At 34.0% G+C, this 16,658-nt stretch overlaps 1 protein-coding gene across 1 annotated transcript in view; it reads right to left on the reverse strand.

The window, feature by feature from the left end:
- The window catches only part of pcca (propionyl-CoA carboxylase subunit alpha), a 50,242-nt gene that overhangs the window by 15,301 nt on the left and 18,283 nt on the right, over positions 1-16,658 (reverse strand). The window contains exons 8-17 of the mRNA XM_016511927.1: positions 12,489-12,525; positions 12,308-12,386; positions 11,368-11,470; positions 9,746-9,840; positions 8,179-8,329; positions 5,960-6,103; positions 3,167-3,241; positions 2,245-2,313; positions 2,075-2,150; positions 1,777-1,990 (exon numbers count right to left, since the gene is read on the reverse strand). Coding sequence (XP_016367413.1) covers positions 1,777-1,990; positions 2,075-2,150; positions 2,245-2,313; positions 3,167-3,241; positions 5,960-6,103; positions 8,179-8,329; positions 9,746-9,840; positions 11,368-11,470; positions 12,308-12,386; positions 12,489-12,525 — 1,043 coding nt within the window. The remainder of the gene's footprint in view (positions 1-1,776; positions 1,991-2,074; positions 2,151-2,244; positions 2,314-3,166; positions 3,242-5,959; positions 6,104-8,178; positions 8,330-9,745; positions 9,841-11,367; positions 11,471-12,307; positions 12,387-12,488; positions 12,526-16,658) is intronic.

Here is a 16,658-nt window from a genome sequence, read left to right on the forward strand (position 1 = left end):
TGAATGCACTAAACGTTTATTTGCAGTGCTGTACGCTTGCCTGCTGGGATTCAATTGTAAGCAGATTACTGCCAAGCGCATTTCCTGTTTGTTTGTACATTAGGAGGTTATTGTCTGAACCTTGTATTTAACCTGGTATATTGTGTTAATGCCTGGAAAAGTAGAAGGGGGATTTACACAGAAATATAAGGAGAAATTTGGATCATGGTGCCCCTGAAGCATGAGCTATCTTTTACAAACACGGTGAGACATTGAACGGTGAGACATTGAACTGCTGCAGATGTAGAGCTGGATGGAGAAAAGATCCTGTTAGATTATTCATTATTACGAAAGGTTAAACAATAAGGATTTTGTCTGCTGGCACTTTCAACACCTTTCTCACATTTTCCAACATTTCTCCAATACAAAACTGGTCTTTTTTCAAAAATTTTTCCTTCAAAAACCTTAACGAAAAAACAACAACATTTGCAACCTTTTTGTTTTTCCTTTGCAATCGATATATTGATTATTGCGACAGGTCTAGCCATATGGTACAAAATATTGCTGATTGTTTAGAAGTTTCTGATGCTACTAAGACTACCATTTGTTATACTCCCAATTTTGCCAAAACATCATCATTTATGTGAACTAGCTACACAGTTACTTATTTGCAGCAGCAGCAGAATTAATAAAACAAAAACATTTGAAACATTGTAGAAAACCAAATAATATTCATAAAAACAACACATGCGCAATGAAATTAAGATTGTTGTCAGTGTGTTGTCATTGTGGAGGAAGCGTTATTATGGATTATGGACTCATTTTTGCCCAGAAGTGGCAGTTTGGACAGTTACAATGTCTTCACATGTTAATTGATGGACTGGATTCCTTGTGATGTTTTTATCAGCTGTTTGGACTCCCATTCACTACATTCATTCAATGTTGGCACCCATTCACTGCAGAGGATCCATTGGTGAGCGAGTGTAGTAATGCTAAATTTCTCCAAATCTGTTCCCAAGAACAAACAAACTCATTACATCTTGGATGGCCCGAGGGCGAGTAAATATTCAGTAAATCTTCATTTTTGACCAGCTAAAGTAAACAATTATCCACACCACAACTATGCTGGAGGATGTGTGGTCAGGTTGATGTTGACCACCTTCATATATTCTGGAGTTGTGCAAAAATATGACATTTTTGGAACATGGTCTTGTTGTTTGATAAAGGATATGAAATACCAAGAGATTTCACAAAATTGTATCTTGGAAATTTTACAGACATCGTGTTGAAGGAGGATGTATATCTTGTAAATATATTAAGTGTAGCATGTAAAAAGAGCATTATCAGGCGTTGGTATAAGCAGGACACCCCCTCACTTAGTGAATGGATAGAAATCGTTAAAGAAATGTACAACGTGGAAGAATTGACTTATTTTGAGACTTAATAAGGACTTCTTTCTAAAATATTGGAAGAATACTGTGATTGAATACTGTAATGTAAATAATCATTGATTATAGATATTGTACATGTGTAAACATATATTTACACACTTGTTATAAAACAATGTATGCCCCCCTATTGTATTGTATTGTTTGTTTTCTCTCATTTCTTTTTGATGTAAAAAATGTTTTCTTACAAACTGTTCCATAAAAATAAAGTAAAAAAAAAAAAAAAAAACATTTTTGGGTGAACTACTCCTCTAATGGTCATAGAGAACTTGTAAATGGTAATGTGACTGCTTAAATAAATGGCAAGTGTGTCGGTGTGTGTAATCCAGATGCCCCATCTGTCTCTCACCTCAGATCTCCCAGGAACTTCTGAGATCGGAGCTGTGCTGCTACATAAAGAGCCGCAGCCGTAGCCAGCAGCTCCCGTCGCTCTCCTGCTGTTAACATGTGACCTTTGAACCCATCAGGATACACCTCCGGGAGAAACTTAGTGCTGATATCACCAGACACAAACCGAGGGTGAACAATGATCTCTCTCAGTAAAGGAATGTTATGGGTCACACCTGTGCGAATGAGAAAACTGGAAATGAAAGAAATGTCGTGCATTTGAAATATTTTGTCATTTAAAAGTTATTTATGCAATGTACCTCTGATGACATAATTATCAAGTGCATCTTCCATTTTCTTCAGAGCTTCTTCACGTGTTTTACCATATGTGACCAGCTAGTCAATGCCAACAATAATAAATCAGTGGACTAGTCTGACAGTTTAAATGAAATGAGACTGTTAAGATGGTCTTACATTACTATTCTATTACCTTAGAAATCATGGGATCATAGTAGATACTGATGTCACTTCCTTCTTGAATTCCACTGTCTACTCGAACCTTCAAGAGAAAAGCAAAATAACAATTATCATTCAAAAATTGAATTCCCAAAAACTTCATGCACGAACTGGCCTGCATGAAGAGCTTTAGCAGTATTTCTAAAAGTATTTTAAAATATTTTTATTTTTCATATCGCCTCCTTCGCAAAATGTGTGCCCTGCATTACATTAGATTTTTCAAAACAAAATCATCTTTAAAGCAAAAATCACCAGAACAAAAAACTATAAATAACCACCGAACACATCACACAATGTTATCTTTTTGGCCCTGCCTATAAATGAAAGAATAATTAGTAAATATCCTCAGTGATGTTTGCTTTCTTTAGACATTTAAATCTCATCCGTGCATGTCTGTGCGTGTGTTTCTGAAATAAAAACATTTTGCTCATCCTGTCCTGAGCAGCTCCCGGAAACCAGCCATCTTTCATTGAAGAGAATGTGTCTTCCTGTTCTTCCTTTAGTGACTGATGTGTGAATCTCACACACAAACACATTTATAGAATATAACTAGAATATAATGTTACAATTAGCCCCAGTCTTGCAACCTAGATCCTTAAATATCTGTCATTATCATTGTAAATACCCATGTTAACTTTTAAAACAAAAGATAAAATAGATACTAATTTTAAAGGATTAAAACTTTAGTCAGCAACATACCTCAAATGATACCAATTACAGTTCACTTCATGTGAAGCAAATACACTTCTTTTCCTCAGGCAGAGAAAAAAGTAATGTTTTGAATAAGTGTCATTACTCTAGCTTGGTTGTGATTCAAGCTGTTCCTATTCTCCACAACACACTCACACACACAAGAGAACAGAAAAAAAATTGGCCAAACAGATCTGAGTACTAACATTGGGCAGGTCGAGTGGCTCCTGGTACTGTGACAGCCGGCCGATGGAGGGGAGACCAAATGATTTGTATGGATCCTGAAAAATAACGAGATAAAGAGAGGAAATATTACTTCTCAAATAAAACACAGGAAACAAGAGCTCAAGTGTCTGTCTTTAAAGTTCATGTCAAACTGTGGCTCAGTTAAGCTGGGTTAACACAGTCTACTTGGTTTCTCTCCTTGTTGTCGGGCATAAACACTTCTGCAATCCAGACTGGGTCATGCCAGCACGTGTCAACATGATGAGATGAGACACAAGACCCACACTGGGCTGGAGTGAGTTCACTGAATATAGATGAATTCAATATTCTCATTATCTGAATAGGTGTTATTCAGGCTTATAATATAATAAATGTCTGACTATAATAATCCTGAGCACACAAAAGACAGGTTGTTAGACACGGATTAAGGTGAGTCCGGGATTAAGCAGATCTGTTGAAGGAGTGAAAATGCTACGCATCCCACCTAATCTGTTTTTAAAACGAAATGTAAAGGAAAATCATCTTAAAGCTGAACGTTAAAGCATTCAACGTCATTTTATGGCAGGATAACCCATCATCATGAAGACAAATGCTTTAATAGGACAGGACCTACTGAAGATTAGAAACAAATATGTGGGCAAATCTGTCAACAACATGTCCAGATCATGAGATTTCAACCCAAAAACAGACAAAAATGGCTGAAGCTTAATGGTCATGAAAATAATGACACACAAAGTCAATTAAATTCATTTAGGATCACTTATGTAAAACAATGTAGCTTTTCCTTTTTTTCTGGGGTGAAATGTCACCTGGGTATGTTATTTACAGGTTTCATTAGATTATCCTATCTACCAAACAAATGCCCTGAAATCCCAGATATGGGACCAATATGGGGTGATATCTAGAGATTTAATGCCGTTACATAACTAAATACAGATACAGTATGAAGATTAATTTACAAGATACATTTTCATATATGTTCCTGTGGCTCAGTGGTAGAGCATTGTGTTAGCAGGGGGTTCAATTCCCAGGGAACACACATACTGATAAAAAATGTATAGCCTGAATGCACTGTAAGTCGCTTTGGATAAAAGCGTCTGCTTTTTTACTAGTGGGTGCAGGACACTATAGTTCATTTGTGTAGTTGTATAGATTAAGTGAGGATAGCAAAATAAAGTAAACTGTGACATATTATACCCAAAACTTCTTCATACAATGGACTTCCAGTAAAATTGATAAAAATTTGGGACCAAAAATTTGATTTGACACTTTTACCTGACCATGTTTTGTTACATACCTTTCTATCAAAGTTAACATTATCAAGATGAATTTGTTCTGACACAGTTTAACTTTCTTTTTAAACACAGAAAGTTTCTTTTTAAATCACAGTTTAAAGTTCTTGTCATATTTTATTACCATTTTCTAAACTATAGCGAATAAACTGTGGTAATGTCTATAAATATATATACACACACACATCAGTGCTGTCAAATGATTAATCGCGATTAATCGCATGCAAAATAAAAGTTTTTGTTTACATTATATATGTATGTGTACTGTGTATATTTATTATGTACAGTATATATACACACACATACAGTATATATTTCCCACATGTCACGTCACAATTACTAATATATATTCATATTCCTGTTGTAGTAATATTTTCAAAGGGAATTTTTTTTAGACTTTGTGTACACTACTGTTCCAGTGTTTGGGATCGGTAAGATTTTATGCTCATCAAGGCTGCATTTAGCTGATCAAAAGTACAGAAAAATTAAACCGTAATATTGTGAAATACTATTACATTTAAAATAATTGTTGAATAAATGTAAATATATTTTAACATGTAATTTATTCCTGTGATGCAAAGCTGAAACTTCAGCAGCTATTACTTCAGTCAGTGTCACATGATCCTTCAGAAATCATTCTAATATACTGATTTGCTGCTCAAGAAAAAAATATATATTTTCAATGTTAGAAACAGTTGTGCTGCTAATATTTTTTTTGAGGAAACTGATACATTTAGTTTTTTGAAACATTTTATTTTTTATATATTTGATGATAGAGAGTTTAAAAAACAGCATTTATTTAAAATAGAATTTTTTGTACCATTATAAAATGTATTTTTGTCTCTTTTAATCAATTTAAGTATTTTTTTTGCTAATTAAAAGCATTATTATTATTCTAACATTTGAATGGGAGGGAATATTTAAAAGATTCACATATGACAAAAAAAATTACACACTATAAAAAAAAATAAATGAAATAATCACAAATGAGCAATGTACAAAATTGCTAAAACTATATTTTGTACAATAATAACTCAACTGACAAGATATTAAAATTTTTTTTTTAAAAACTCTGACCAGCAGTAATTTCCTGATTATCTGTTGATTTTTTGGTCATTTTGAAACATTGGCCTAGGGCTGGACAATAATTCAATATCAATATGTATCGCGATATAATTTTTTTCAATAACGGTGATATGATTTTTAAACACATTTCCGATATTTCGATATACATTACCAGTGTTTCCCATACATTGATTTATTTGTGCCGTTTGACTTCATTGAATAAACATGAGCACTGCACAAAAGATTTCTATTTCAGATAAATAGTGTTCATATCGATATCGGAATTATATCGTATCGACCGAAATTAAGAAATATATCGTGATATCAATTTTGGCCATATCGTCCAGCCCTACATTGGCCCATGACTGATCTCAGAAATACTAAGATCTTTAGTCACTGTATTGATTGCTGGTTTACCTCAGCATAGACTCTGCTCTCGACGGCCCAGCCATTTATGGGTATGTCAGACTGTTTGTGCTGGAGTTTGTAGCCCTTTGCAATGCGGATCATCTGCTGCACCAGATCCAGTCCTGTGATACACTCAGTGATGGGATGCTCCACCTGAGGGAGAGAGACATACTCATAACATGAACCACTGCGTACAAATGTAACTGTACATGCTGCATCAATCTCATTTTACCAAAATACGCAAAAATTGGAATCTATCACCAGAATTAAAAGGCTACAAATTACCTCCCACCAAACGCACTCAAACACTAACATAGGTGTTCAAGAGAGTCTTGTTAACCAGACAGCGCCGCTAACAACTAGTCATTAACCCTGAGCGGAAATATTAAACCCTTTTCCTGCCTATGCTGCCCCTCCTCATTCTGCGTGTTTTCCTTTGGGAGGTCCACACTAATGAGCTTTATAGACACTTTGATGTCCTCTGTGGCTCTGGGTTCTAGTGAGGTTGGCAAGTGAAATGATGATGAAGATCGACATACTACACTTCCTAGATACTAGTGTATGTGCTCTGACACATTCAGCTGTGGTGCTCATGCAGGGACGGGAGTTTAAGTCATCTCTCCAAACATTCATCCTGGGCTGTGTTCTTCTTTATGTGTCACGTAATACATCTGCGATCTGCTAATGGTGACAATTCCAGTCGTATTAATTAGGTTAGGTCTGCATGTATGTTCTTTTCATGCAGATCATGTCATCATACATTAAAGCAGTAGCCTCCAACCAGGGCCCACTAGGGGGTATCAGCAATTTTTTTTTTTATATTAATATTCGGTGCTCATGCAGGGACGGGAGTTTAAGTCATCTCTCCAAACATTCATCCTGGGCTGTGTTCTTCTTTATGTGTCACGTAATACATCTGTGATCTGCTAATGGTGACAATTCCAGTCATATTAATTAGGTTAGGTCTGCATGTATGTTCTTTTCATGCAGATCATGTCATCATACATTAAAGCAGTAGCCTCCAACCAGGGCCCACTAGGGGGTATCAGCAATTTTTTTTTTTATATTAATATTCAATCACTCCAAATAATATTATTTAAAAAAAAAAAAAAAAAACATGCACAAAAGTTAAGATGTACCCTAAAATTATATATTTTTCTATTGTTTTTGTTTTGATGCAGTTCTTTTTATACATCTGTACAAGTGTTATTTTAGTATCATTGAGATACTATTAAGAGTTTTTATTAATATTTTCTGTTTTCTTAATTTGAAAGTAAGATTTTAGCAATTTTTTTGTGTTTTGTCAATATTAGTACATCAAGTTAAACTAAATTAAAATGAAAAAAGTTGCCTAGAAAACTAGGCAATTGAAATGTTTTATACTTCTTAAATTAACGTTCATTTTATTTCAAATGACAGAACTTTGTTTTTAATTTGAGTTTTTTTTTGCAATTTTCAGTTTACTATTATAACCCTGATACGTACTCCCAGTTTCTGTTGATAAAAAAAAAAAAGACTGATCAAGCAGTTTTGTCATAATTACAACGGGGATATTTAATGACAGAATGAGCACAATTCTTAACCATGGAAGCCTTTCTACAGAGAGTTTCTGGATCTTATAGCTGCCAAAATAAGGGGACTGAATAGACAGAAAGTTTCATTTAAATGTGTAACTGTTTATTAAATGATATATATTTTTTTTATTTTAAGAGGTTTTACGTTTTTCAATGACAGAGTGGTTAATGTACTTGAACTTAATATATAATTGGCCTTCATATTTAATTTAATTCTACCTGAAATACAATTGTATGACGGCATGAATTAAAGCTCTCTTAAGTCAACAGAGTAGACTTTTCTAATGGTCGGAGCAGACAGCACTGTTTAGAATTCATGTCTTGTTGTTAATGTGTGGCTCAGACAAATTGTACAGCAAATGTAAGGCTACAATACAAATGTGTTAAATATGTTAAACTAAAGGTCCCACTATTCTCTTCCACAAGCACTTAATTATTCCATAACCATAAATAAAAGAAACAGATATTAAGGTTCATCAATAGCAGCGGTTCTCAGCCTGGACTTTAATGGCGTCCATTGCCCAACACAATATTCAAAAGCCACCCAAACAGGCAATATTATATGATAAATTGCCTGTGATTTTCCTCATTTCAAAAACATATATTTCAACAGAGCAAACATGGTGTTTCAAACATACTCCTGCACATACAAACCTGTAGACGTGTGTTCATCTCCAAGAAGTAGAAGTTCTTCTTGGAGTCGACAAGAAACTCCACAGTGCCAGCTGAGGAGTATTTCACTGCATTCGCCAGAGACACAGCCTGCTCTCCCATCGCTCTCCGGGTGTCTGGGTCCAGAAAGGTGCTAACCAGACATACAAACACAAACATATATTAATGTAGGTAGCTGCATAAGGCTGGTAGTGTACTATCTGCACACAGCTCTCAACGGAATTCACTGCCTACTTTTTGGTTCAAATTTTTGCTGACAATTACTCATGCTGTAGCAGGTAACTGTTTTCTGAGCAGGCCTGTGCTATACTGCTTTCACTGCTATGCCTACTTTCACTTCGGCTGTTATCTGTCTGAAGCATGAAAACAACTGTCTGTTTACCTGCTAGAAACCAGTGCAGGTCAAGTTTATTTAACTGTATTATCTTCTTGTTAGTTTACTTGTTGTACTTTGTTATTTATCTCTAAATCTTACTTTTTTTTTTAACTTTTATATTGTTTTATGTTATTAAATTAAATGATTGAATTAAATTAACTGATTTCATTAAATCAACCAAATTAAATAATTGAATTACATTAAAGGGATAGTTCACCCAAAAATGAAAATTCTGTCATTAATTTCTCACCCTTATGTCGTTCCAAACCCATAAGACCTTCGTTCATCTTCGGAACACAAATTAAGATATTTTTGATGCATTCTGAGAGCTCTCTGACCCTCACATAGACAGCAAGGGTCCTAACACGATCAAGGTAGGCCTGTTGCAATAATCAATATATCGACTTATCGCGCAATATATGTACATGACCTCAATAGTTATTGATGACACAATATATTTCGCCCATTATATTTACTTAAAAATGAATGTCACCGTGTTTTTTTACATTCCACTTGCACCTGTGTCTTTTGCAGCTTCTCGTAAATAACGGACATCTGACTGCTAAGTAGTGATTGTGTTTTTCAGCAATAGTGTGCACTAGGCATGGGCCAGTATGAGATTTTAACGGTATGATAACCTTAAGCAAAAATATCAGTTTCACGGTATCACGGAATTGTCGTTAAAGCTCTAAATAGCAAGGAGATCGGTACATAACACGCACATGTGTCGTTTACATGATGCGGATGCAGACGCATGCGTTGTGATATTCTCCACAATGGCGGCACACCACACAAAAAGTATTTTTGTAGCTTCGTAAAATTACAGTTGAACCCCTGATGTCACAAACTATTTTACCGATGTCCTTGCTACGTTTCTGGACCTTGATCGTGTTAGGACTCTTGCTGTCTATGGGAGGGTCAGAGAGCTCTCAGATTTAATCAAAAATATCTTAATTTGTGTTCCGAAGATGAACACAGGTCTTACGGGTTTAGAATGACATGAGGGAGAGTAATTAATGACAAAATTTAAATTTTGGGGTGAACTATCGCTTTAAATTCATTTTTATGAAACATGGTGTAGTCATATGTGTATACCATATTTTTCCCTGTTCTTTCGCAGTGACTGTTTTGTAATTGTCAGGTTGACTTCAGATAAAAAAAAACTGCTCAAACCTGGGGGCCTCCTCCACCACTTTCTGGTTTCTTCTCTGGATGGAGCACTCTCTCTCATTCAACCACAGAGCATCGCCGTGTTTGTCTGCCAACACCTGCAAACAACAACAGAAACCATTGGCACAAATATCTGTAATGTGGCCACTCAGAAAAATCCCATGTCACTGTAAAGAACATAATCCATTATGCATTCATTATCCATTTATTCATTCTCTGGGAATCAAACAAATGACCTTTGCGTTGCTAGTGCCATGCTTTACTGTTTGCACTCCAGGAATGTTAGTGAATCTAGAAGTTTTATTTATAATTAGTTGAGTAGAATGTGCAACTCAAGGTAAAGCTCTTTAGTCAACGATAAACAGAATGATTTTGTGGACTTTCCTGAAGCTCAAACATTAGAGCGCTAGCAACACCAAGGTCATGGGTTCGATTTCCAGGGAAAGCAAGAACTGATAAAAATATGTATGCAATGTAAGTCACTTTGGATAAAAGTGTCTACCAGACACATACATGCAAAAGTGTGGGTGAAAATTAACTTAAACTGTAAACAGTTATGAAGATGAGAAATGTAGAATTACTACATTGTGCTCTGTTCTATTCTATTCCACATTTTGGGCAACAATCATTATATTATAGATGTTTAGTTTTAGTTGGCACTCAAGAGAATGAATTTCGATTTGTCTTAAGTAGTACAGATATATTTGTAACAATAGCCAACAATACATTGTATGGGTCAAAATTATAGGTTTTTCTTTTATGCCAAAAATCAATAGGATATTAAGGAAAGATCATGTACCATGAAGATATTTTGTAAATATATCAAAATTTCATTTTTGATTAGTAATATGCATTGCTAAGGACTTAATGTGGAAAAATTTAAAGGCGATTTTCTTAATATTTAGATTTTTTTGCACCCTCAGAATCCAGATTTTAAAATAGTTGTTTCTCAGCCAAATATTGCCCTATCCTAACAAACCATGCATCAATTGGAAAGCTTATTCATGATGTATAAATCTCAATTTTTTTTTTTAAATTGACCCTTATGACTGGTTTTGTGGTCCAGGGTCACATTTAAACTGAATGAACTGGTCTTAATACAGCTAGTGCCCACTTATCTGCTTTTCAGTAATCAGTTACGACTATGGGTGGCCGGACTGGTTTCATCTAATTAATATTCATAAGCCAGGCTGGGACTATTTATAACTACGAGTGTCCAGCAGATACACTATACCACTCAAAGGTTTGTGGTCAGTAAAAATTATTTTAAATTGTAACAATATTTCACATTATTGCAGTTTTACTATATTTTTGATTAAATAAATGCAGCCTTGGGGAGCATAAAAGAAACATTTTTAAAAATCTTTGTTCCCAATTGTTTTTTTTATTCTTTCAAGAAAAAGCTTCTAAGGAGGACCTCTCATTAACCTGGCTGAAAGAGTATAATCTAGTTGGAATCTAGGCATGATATTTTGAAGGAAATAAAATATCATTTGAATTTATTTAACATTTTTGAGTCTTTAAATACATGATGACTACACTACTATTCTAATATTACAAAAGCATTCATAAAAGTTCATATATATACACACACACAAGTAAAGTGGCGATTATCCAATAAATACCTGAATCTCAATATGTCTGGGGTTATCTATGAACTTCTCAATCAGTAAACGGTCATCTCCAAAACTTGATAGTGCTTCCTGAGAGGAAAAACGAAAGCCTTCCCTGAAACAAAATATCAAAACTTCATAAGACTTCATCGCTTTATGATAATAATCAACATTTTTAGTTCAGAATAATTGCATGTTCTTATAGTCATATTTGATTATTCATCAACTACTTGTGCGTTATTAACTTCTGTTTATGGTTAGTTATAATAAGGTTTTTTTTATTATTAACTTTAACTACCATATAGAGAAATGAGAGACGAATGACTGACTGTGAACTACCAGATCTTACTCCAATTGGCTAAACTGCGTGGATCTCGGTTCAAGTGGCTGTTGTAGGAGAACTTGACATTTGTGGCAAGAGGCTTCCTCTTTAGCAGATAAGCATCTATTTGCCTGAGGACTCTCACTCTCTCTCTGTCTCTGTCTCCACTGAATTGCATGAGTGACTGTTTTGCCTCGCAAGATAAATCCAATTAAAGCTTAAACAAAAGCCTGGCGTCAGCTTACGGCAATAAAAGACACAATTAACAGCAACATGTTCCACTGAAGTTTTTATTAATATTCTCAAGAACAGTGAAAGATAAGGCAGAGAGAGACACACAGAGAGAATCTAAGGGCTTGCTTTGTAAATGGCAATATGTACAGTCTGTCTCTTAGTTTTCTACATGTAAACGTGGATTACAAAATGAAAAATGACAAAGCTCTGGTTACTTCGTTTGTTTCCATTCCTGATTCCTCATACCACTGACCTAAAACCAATTCATTTAATTAATTAACTAATTAGTCTAATAAAGCTTACAACTATTTAAATAAGAAACTTAAGAGTTCTTATTACACAGGGTTCTGATAACTGCTTAAAAACATCCCTAAATCTGCTTTTCTCACGTCTCACCTGGTTTCCTCATCATTCCAGGCAATCCTCATCCCTTTCCCGCCTCCACCTGCGGACGCCTTTATCATGACAGGGTAGCCTTCAAGAGACGGACACAAATTCTCAGTTTGATTTATCACATCACCTTATTCTTGATAGATGAAAACTACTATAAAAATGTCCACATTTTAATAACTCTTACCAATTTCTCCTGCGATTTTCACAGCCTCTTCCGCATCCTGAAATAAAATAAAAAACATCACCTTGCTTAGTAAATGCATAACTGTTTGTGAGATATGGGCGGTGTTCGAAATGGCATACTTGCTTACTGCTTACTGCCCAGTACACAGTGCATACTGCCTACTATTTTTTTAAAGAATAGTGTGTGAAACAGTATACAATAAATGTTTCAGAGTAGTATGCATAAGTGCTGTCAAATGACAAACACTGAACATTAATTCAGCACAGCTGTCAAGGTTGTTACCTTTGTAAAAAGAACAGTTAGCTCATTTGTTTCTAAGGCTTGTTAATAAGGCTTCATACTAGTAAACAATGCTATATTGCCCAATTGAACTCATTTCATAATTGATTAACTTTACATATTGGACAGAACTAAATCAACACTGAGCTGTCTTTATTGATATTTTTGGTAGTTACACTAAGTGGCGATATATTAAAAAGCGATATATTCATGATCGGAAACGTGCTGTAGAGATTAAAGTACAATTTATGTCCTATCCATACTGTTTTTAGATACACAGCGATAGTTTGTAGTTTACATGTATATGTATATACGTACAAATACAAGTGTTACATTTATAATTACCATTCCCCACCTCCAGTTCACTCACGCGTTTGAAGATGAAACGTCATATGGAGCGCATTGCGTTCTAGGAAACAGTATCCCATGCAGCGTCTTCAGATGCATACATCAAATTTCTGCCAATGTAGCAGGTAATCCGGGCATTCCATGCATACAGAAATTCACATACTATTCACAGTATACACACAGCATACTGCAATATAGTATGGTAGTATGCCATTCCGAACAGCTTCTGTACTGATTTCAGTGTACTTGAGTTATATTTAGCAGATTCTGGCGAATATAGTAGGTCATCCGGGTATTACATGCATACAGAAAATTTGCATACTATGCACAGCATACATACTGGATACTGCAGAAATAGTAAGAGTAGTATGATAGTATGGCATTTCGAACACAGCCATGGCCTGCAGCACATAAGATAATTCAGTTCCTCATCTTGTCCAGCAGGGGGAGCAACACAGCATTGTAGTTTTTATTACCTAGGCAGATTTTGTGATTGAAGGTTAAATGTTCAGATTTGACCAAAAGTCACCTGATCAGCAAATCATATTGATGATAATTATGTTCAATGGTTTTAACCCTATGAAACCAAAAGACTGATGTGCGTTTCTTCACTTATGAGCACTTCTGGATCAGAATAAATTTTTTAAAAGACCACTATTATGATTTTGAATGTAATAAATAATTTTATGACGGATTTTCCGTTTCAAAATTAAAAAGCTTGGTTCTAGGACAAAAGTTTAACAATAGAATCTGTAATTACAAAAGTAGGACTTGAAAAGTAGAAAAAATAAATAAATGAAGGCAAGTGTAAAAAAAAAAAAATCCACAATAGTTTAAAATGGGATTTAAATTTGATCTAAAATTTTTACATTGTGTAACAAAGAAAATAGCTGAAACTGGGTTGTTTTAATTGATGTAATAATAAATCAACACCTGAGACAACAATGACTGAAGCGACTTGAAGAAACCCTAATTCAAATCGTATACTTGTATAATACCTGAAACAGGCAATTCATTTGAAAAGTTCATCTAGGAATTATCTAATGTGCTTTGTTGTATAAATAACATTACAAATTGATGAGTGTTAAGGCCCACTGTTACATTTCTGTGACGTAAGTTTTTCCATTTTCTCGTGAAAAAAAAATAAAAAATAATGTTGGAAATGAAAAATAAATGTAAAAAATAAATGTAAAAAAATTATAATCAAATACTTGGAAGACTGACAAATTTAGTCTAAAGCAATGGGCAATTACTATGTTATGTGTTTTTTGCCCGTAAAAAAAAAAAATCAAAAAAAGAATTTCCTGCCCAAAGTGCTGCTGTGATTCCTTTCAGATTGCAAGTTTAGTGACAATAGGTCATATTTAATCTTGTTCTTTCTCACCAGATGTCAAAATACATTAACAGCAGAGATCTACACTAGCATTAAATGAAGTTAAGCTAAGGTGAGAAATGCAGCAGAAGGGACTAAAGGAGAGATGTTGGCGTGTGTGTGAGAGTCAGACTGTGATCAGTGTGCTGATGTTATCAGGGTCGTTGAGGAGGTTCACAGATGGTAATGCCCATACAATCAGAGTGTCATGCGGCACATCTTTGCTTTAGAGAGCCCCATCAGCTCAGGAAGTGTCAAAACGGCCACTACACACGGCCATTAAAAGCCTTTTAAACAGCATGCAGGAGGAGGGATGGAAGGGGGAGGGAGAAAACGAATAGAGACAAGAGAGTTGAGTTTAAAGACGCTTTAGAGGACTGATATGCAGCTTTACTGTAGTTCAGAGCTTTGCAACCAAGCACGTATATGTACACACACACACTACTGTTGAAAAAGTGTGGGGTCAGTAAGATACTTGAAAGGTTTTTGAAAGAAGTCTCAAGGTTGCGTTTATTTGATAAAATTTTTTATACAAAACAGTAATATTTTTCAATATTGTTGTAATTTAAAATAACTGTTCTATGTGAATATATAGTAAAAGTGTAATTCATTCCTGTGATGCAAAGCTGAATTTTCAGCAGTCATTACTGCAGTCTTCAGTGTCACATGATCCTTCAGAAATCATTCTAATGTGCTGATCTGGTGCTCAGGTAACATTTATTATTATTAAATTCAAATCCTTATATTAGTTATTGAAAACAGTTAATATGTTTGTAGAAACGGTGATTTTTTTCAATATTATTTGATGAAAAGAAACTGTTAATAGGTTAACACTAAGTTCCCATACTATACACAAGGAAAAACTGTAAAAGATCTAATCAGACATTTCATGTAATTTTACAGTAAAATTATGTTAATTGTACAGTTTTTCGAAGTAAAAAGGAACAAATCAACGTACACTACCAGTCAAGTTTTTGAACAGTAAGATTTTTAATGTTTTTAAAGAAGCTCACCAAGCCTGAATTTATTTGAGCCAAAGTACAGCGAAAATAGTAAAATTTTGAAATATTTTTACTATTTAAAATAACTGTTTTCTATTTGAATATATGTTAAAATGTAATTTATTTCTGTGATTTCAAAGCTGATTTTCAGCATCATTACTCCAGTCACATGATCCTTCAGAAACCATTGTAATATTCTGATTTGCTGCTCAAAAAATCATTTATTATTATTATTATTATTGTTGTTGTTGTTGTTGAAAACAGCTGTGTACATTTTTTTTTACTCAGGTTTCTTTAAAGAATAGAAAGTTCCGAAGAACAGCATTTATCTGAAAGAGAAATATTTTGTAACATTATAAATGTCTTTATCATCACTTTTGATCAATTTAAAGCGTCCTTGTTAAATAAAAGTATTAATTTCAATCATTTCTTTCCAAAAAAAAAAAAAAATTATACTGACTCCAAGTTTTTGAATGGTATAGTGTGTCATGTTACAAAAGGTTTTTTATTTCAGATAAACGCTGATCTTTGGATCTTTCTGAAAAAAAATTATACTCAACTGTTTTAAATATTGATGATGATAATAATAATAATAATAATAATAATGTTTCTTGAACAGCAAATCAACATTAAAATGATTTCTGAAGGATCATGTGACACTGAAGATTTGAGTAATGATGCTAAAAATTCAGCTTTGAAATCACAGGAATAAATTACATTTTAAAATATTAAAATAGAAAGCAGTTATTTTAAATAGTAATTTTTTTTCACAATATTACTGATTTTGCTGTACTTTGGATCAAATAAATGCAGGCTCGGTGAGCAGAAGCAATGTTTCTTTAAAAAACATTAAAAATCTTACTGTTCAAAAACTTTTGACTGGTAGCATACAATTTACAGTCAAAAACTGCAAACTGATATTCCCAGAATTCTCTGTGACACTCCACATTTGAAAGTATTTTATGTAAATAATCATGTTACCATCACTGATGATAATGAGAAATGTTTCTTGAGCAGCAAATTAGCATATCAGAATGATTTCTGAAGACTGGAGTAATAGCTGCTGAAAATTCAGCTTTGCATCACAGAAATAAATCACATTTTATAATATATTCACATAGAAAACAGTGGTTTTAAATTGTAATAATATTTCACAATATTGCTGTTTTT

The sequence above is a fragment of the Sinocyclocheilus rhinocerous genome, unplaced genomic scaffold, assembly GCF_001515625.1.
Source record: "Sinocyclocheilus rhinocerous isolate Xijiao unplaced genomic scaffold, SAMN03320098_v1.1 scaffold1256, whole genome shotgun sequence".
Classification (NCBI taxonomy): domain Eukaryota; kingdom Metazoa; phylum Chordata; class Actinopteri; order Cypriniformes; family Cyprinidae; genus Sinocyclocheilus; species Sinocyclocheilus rhinocerous.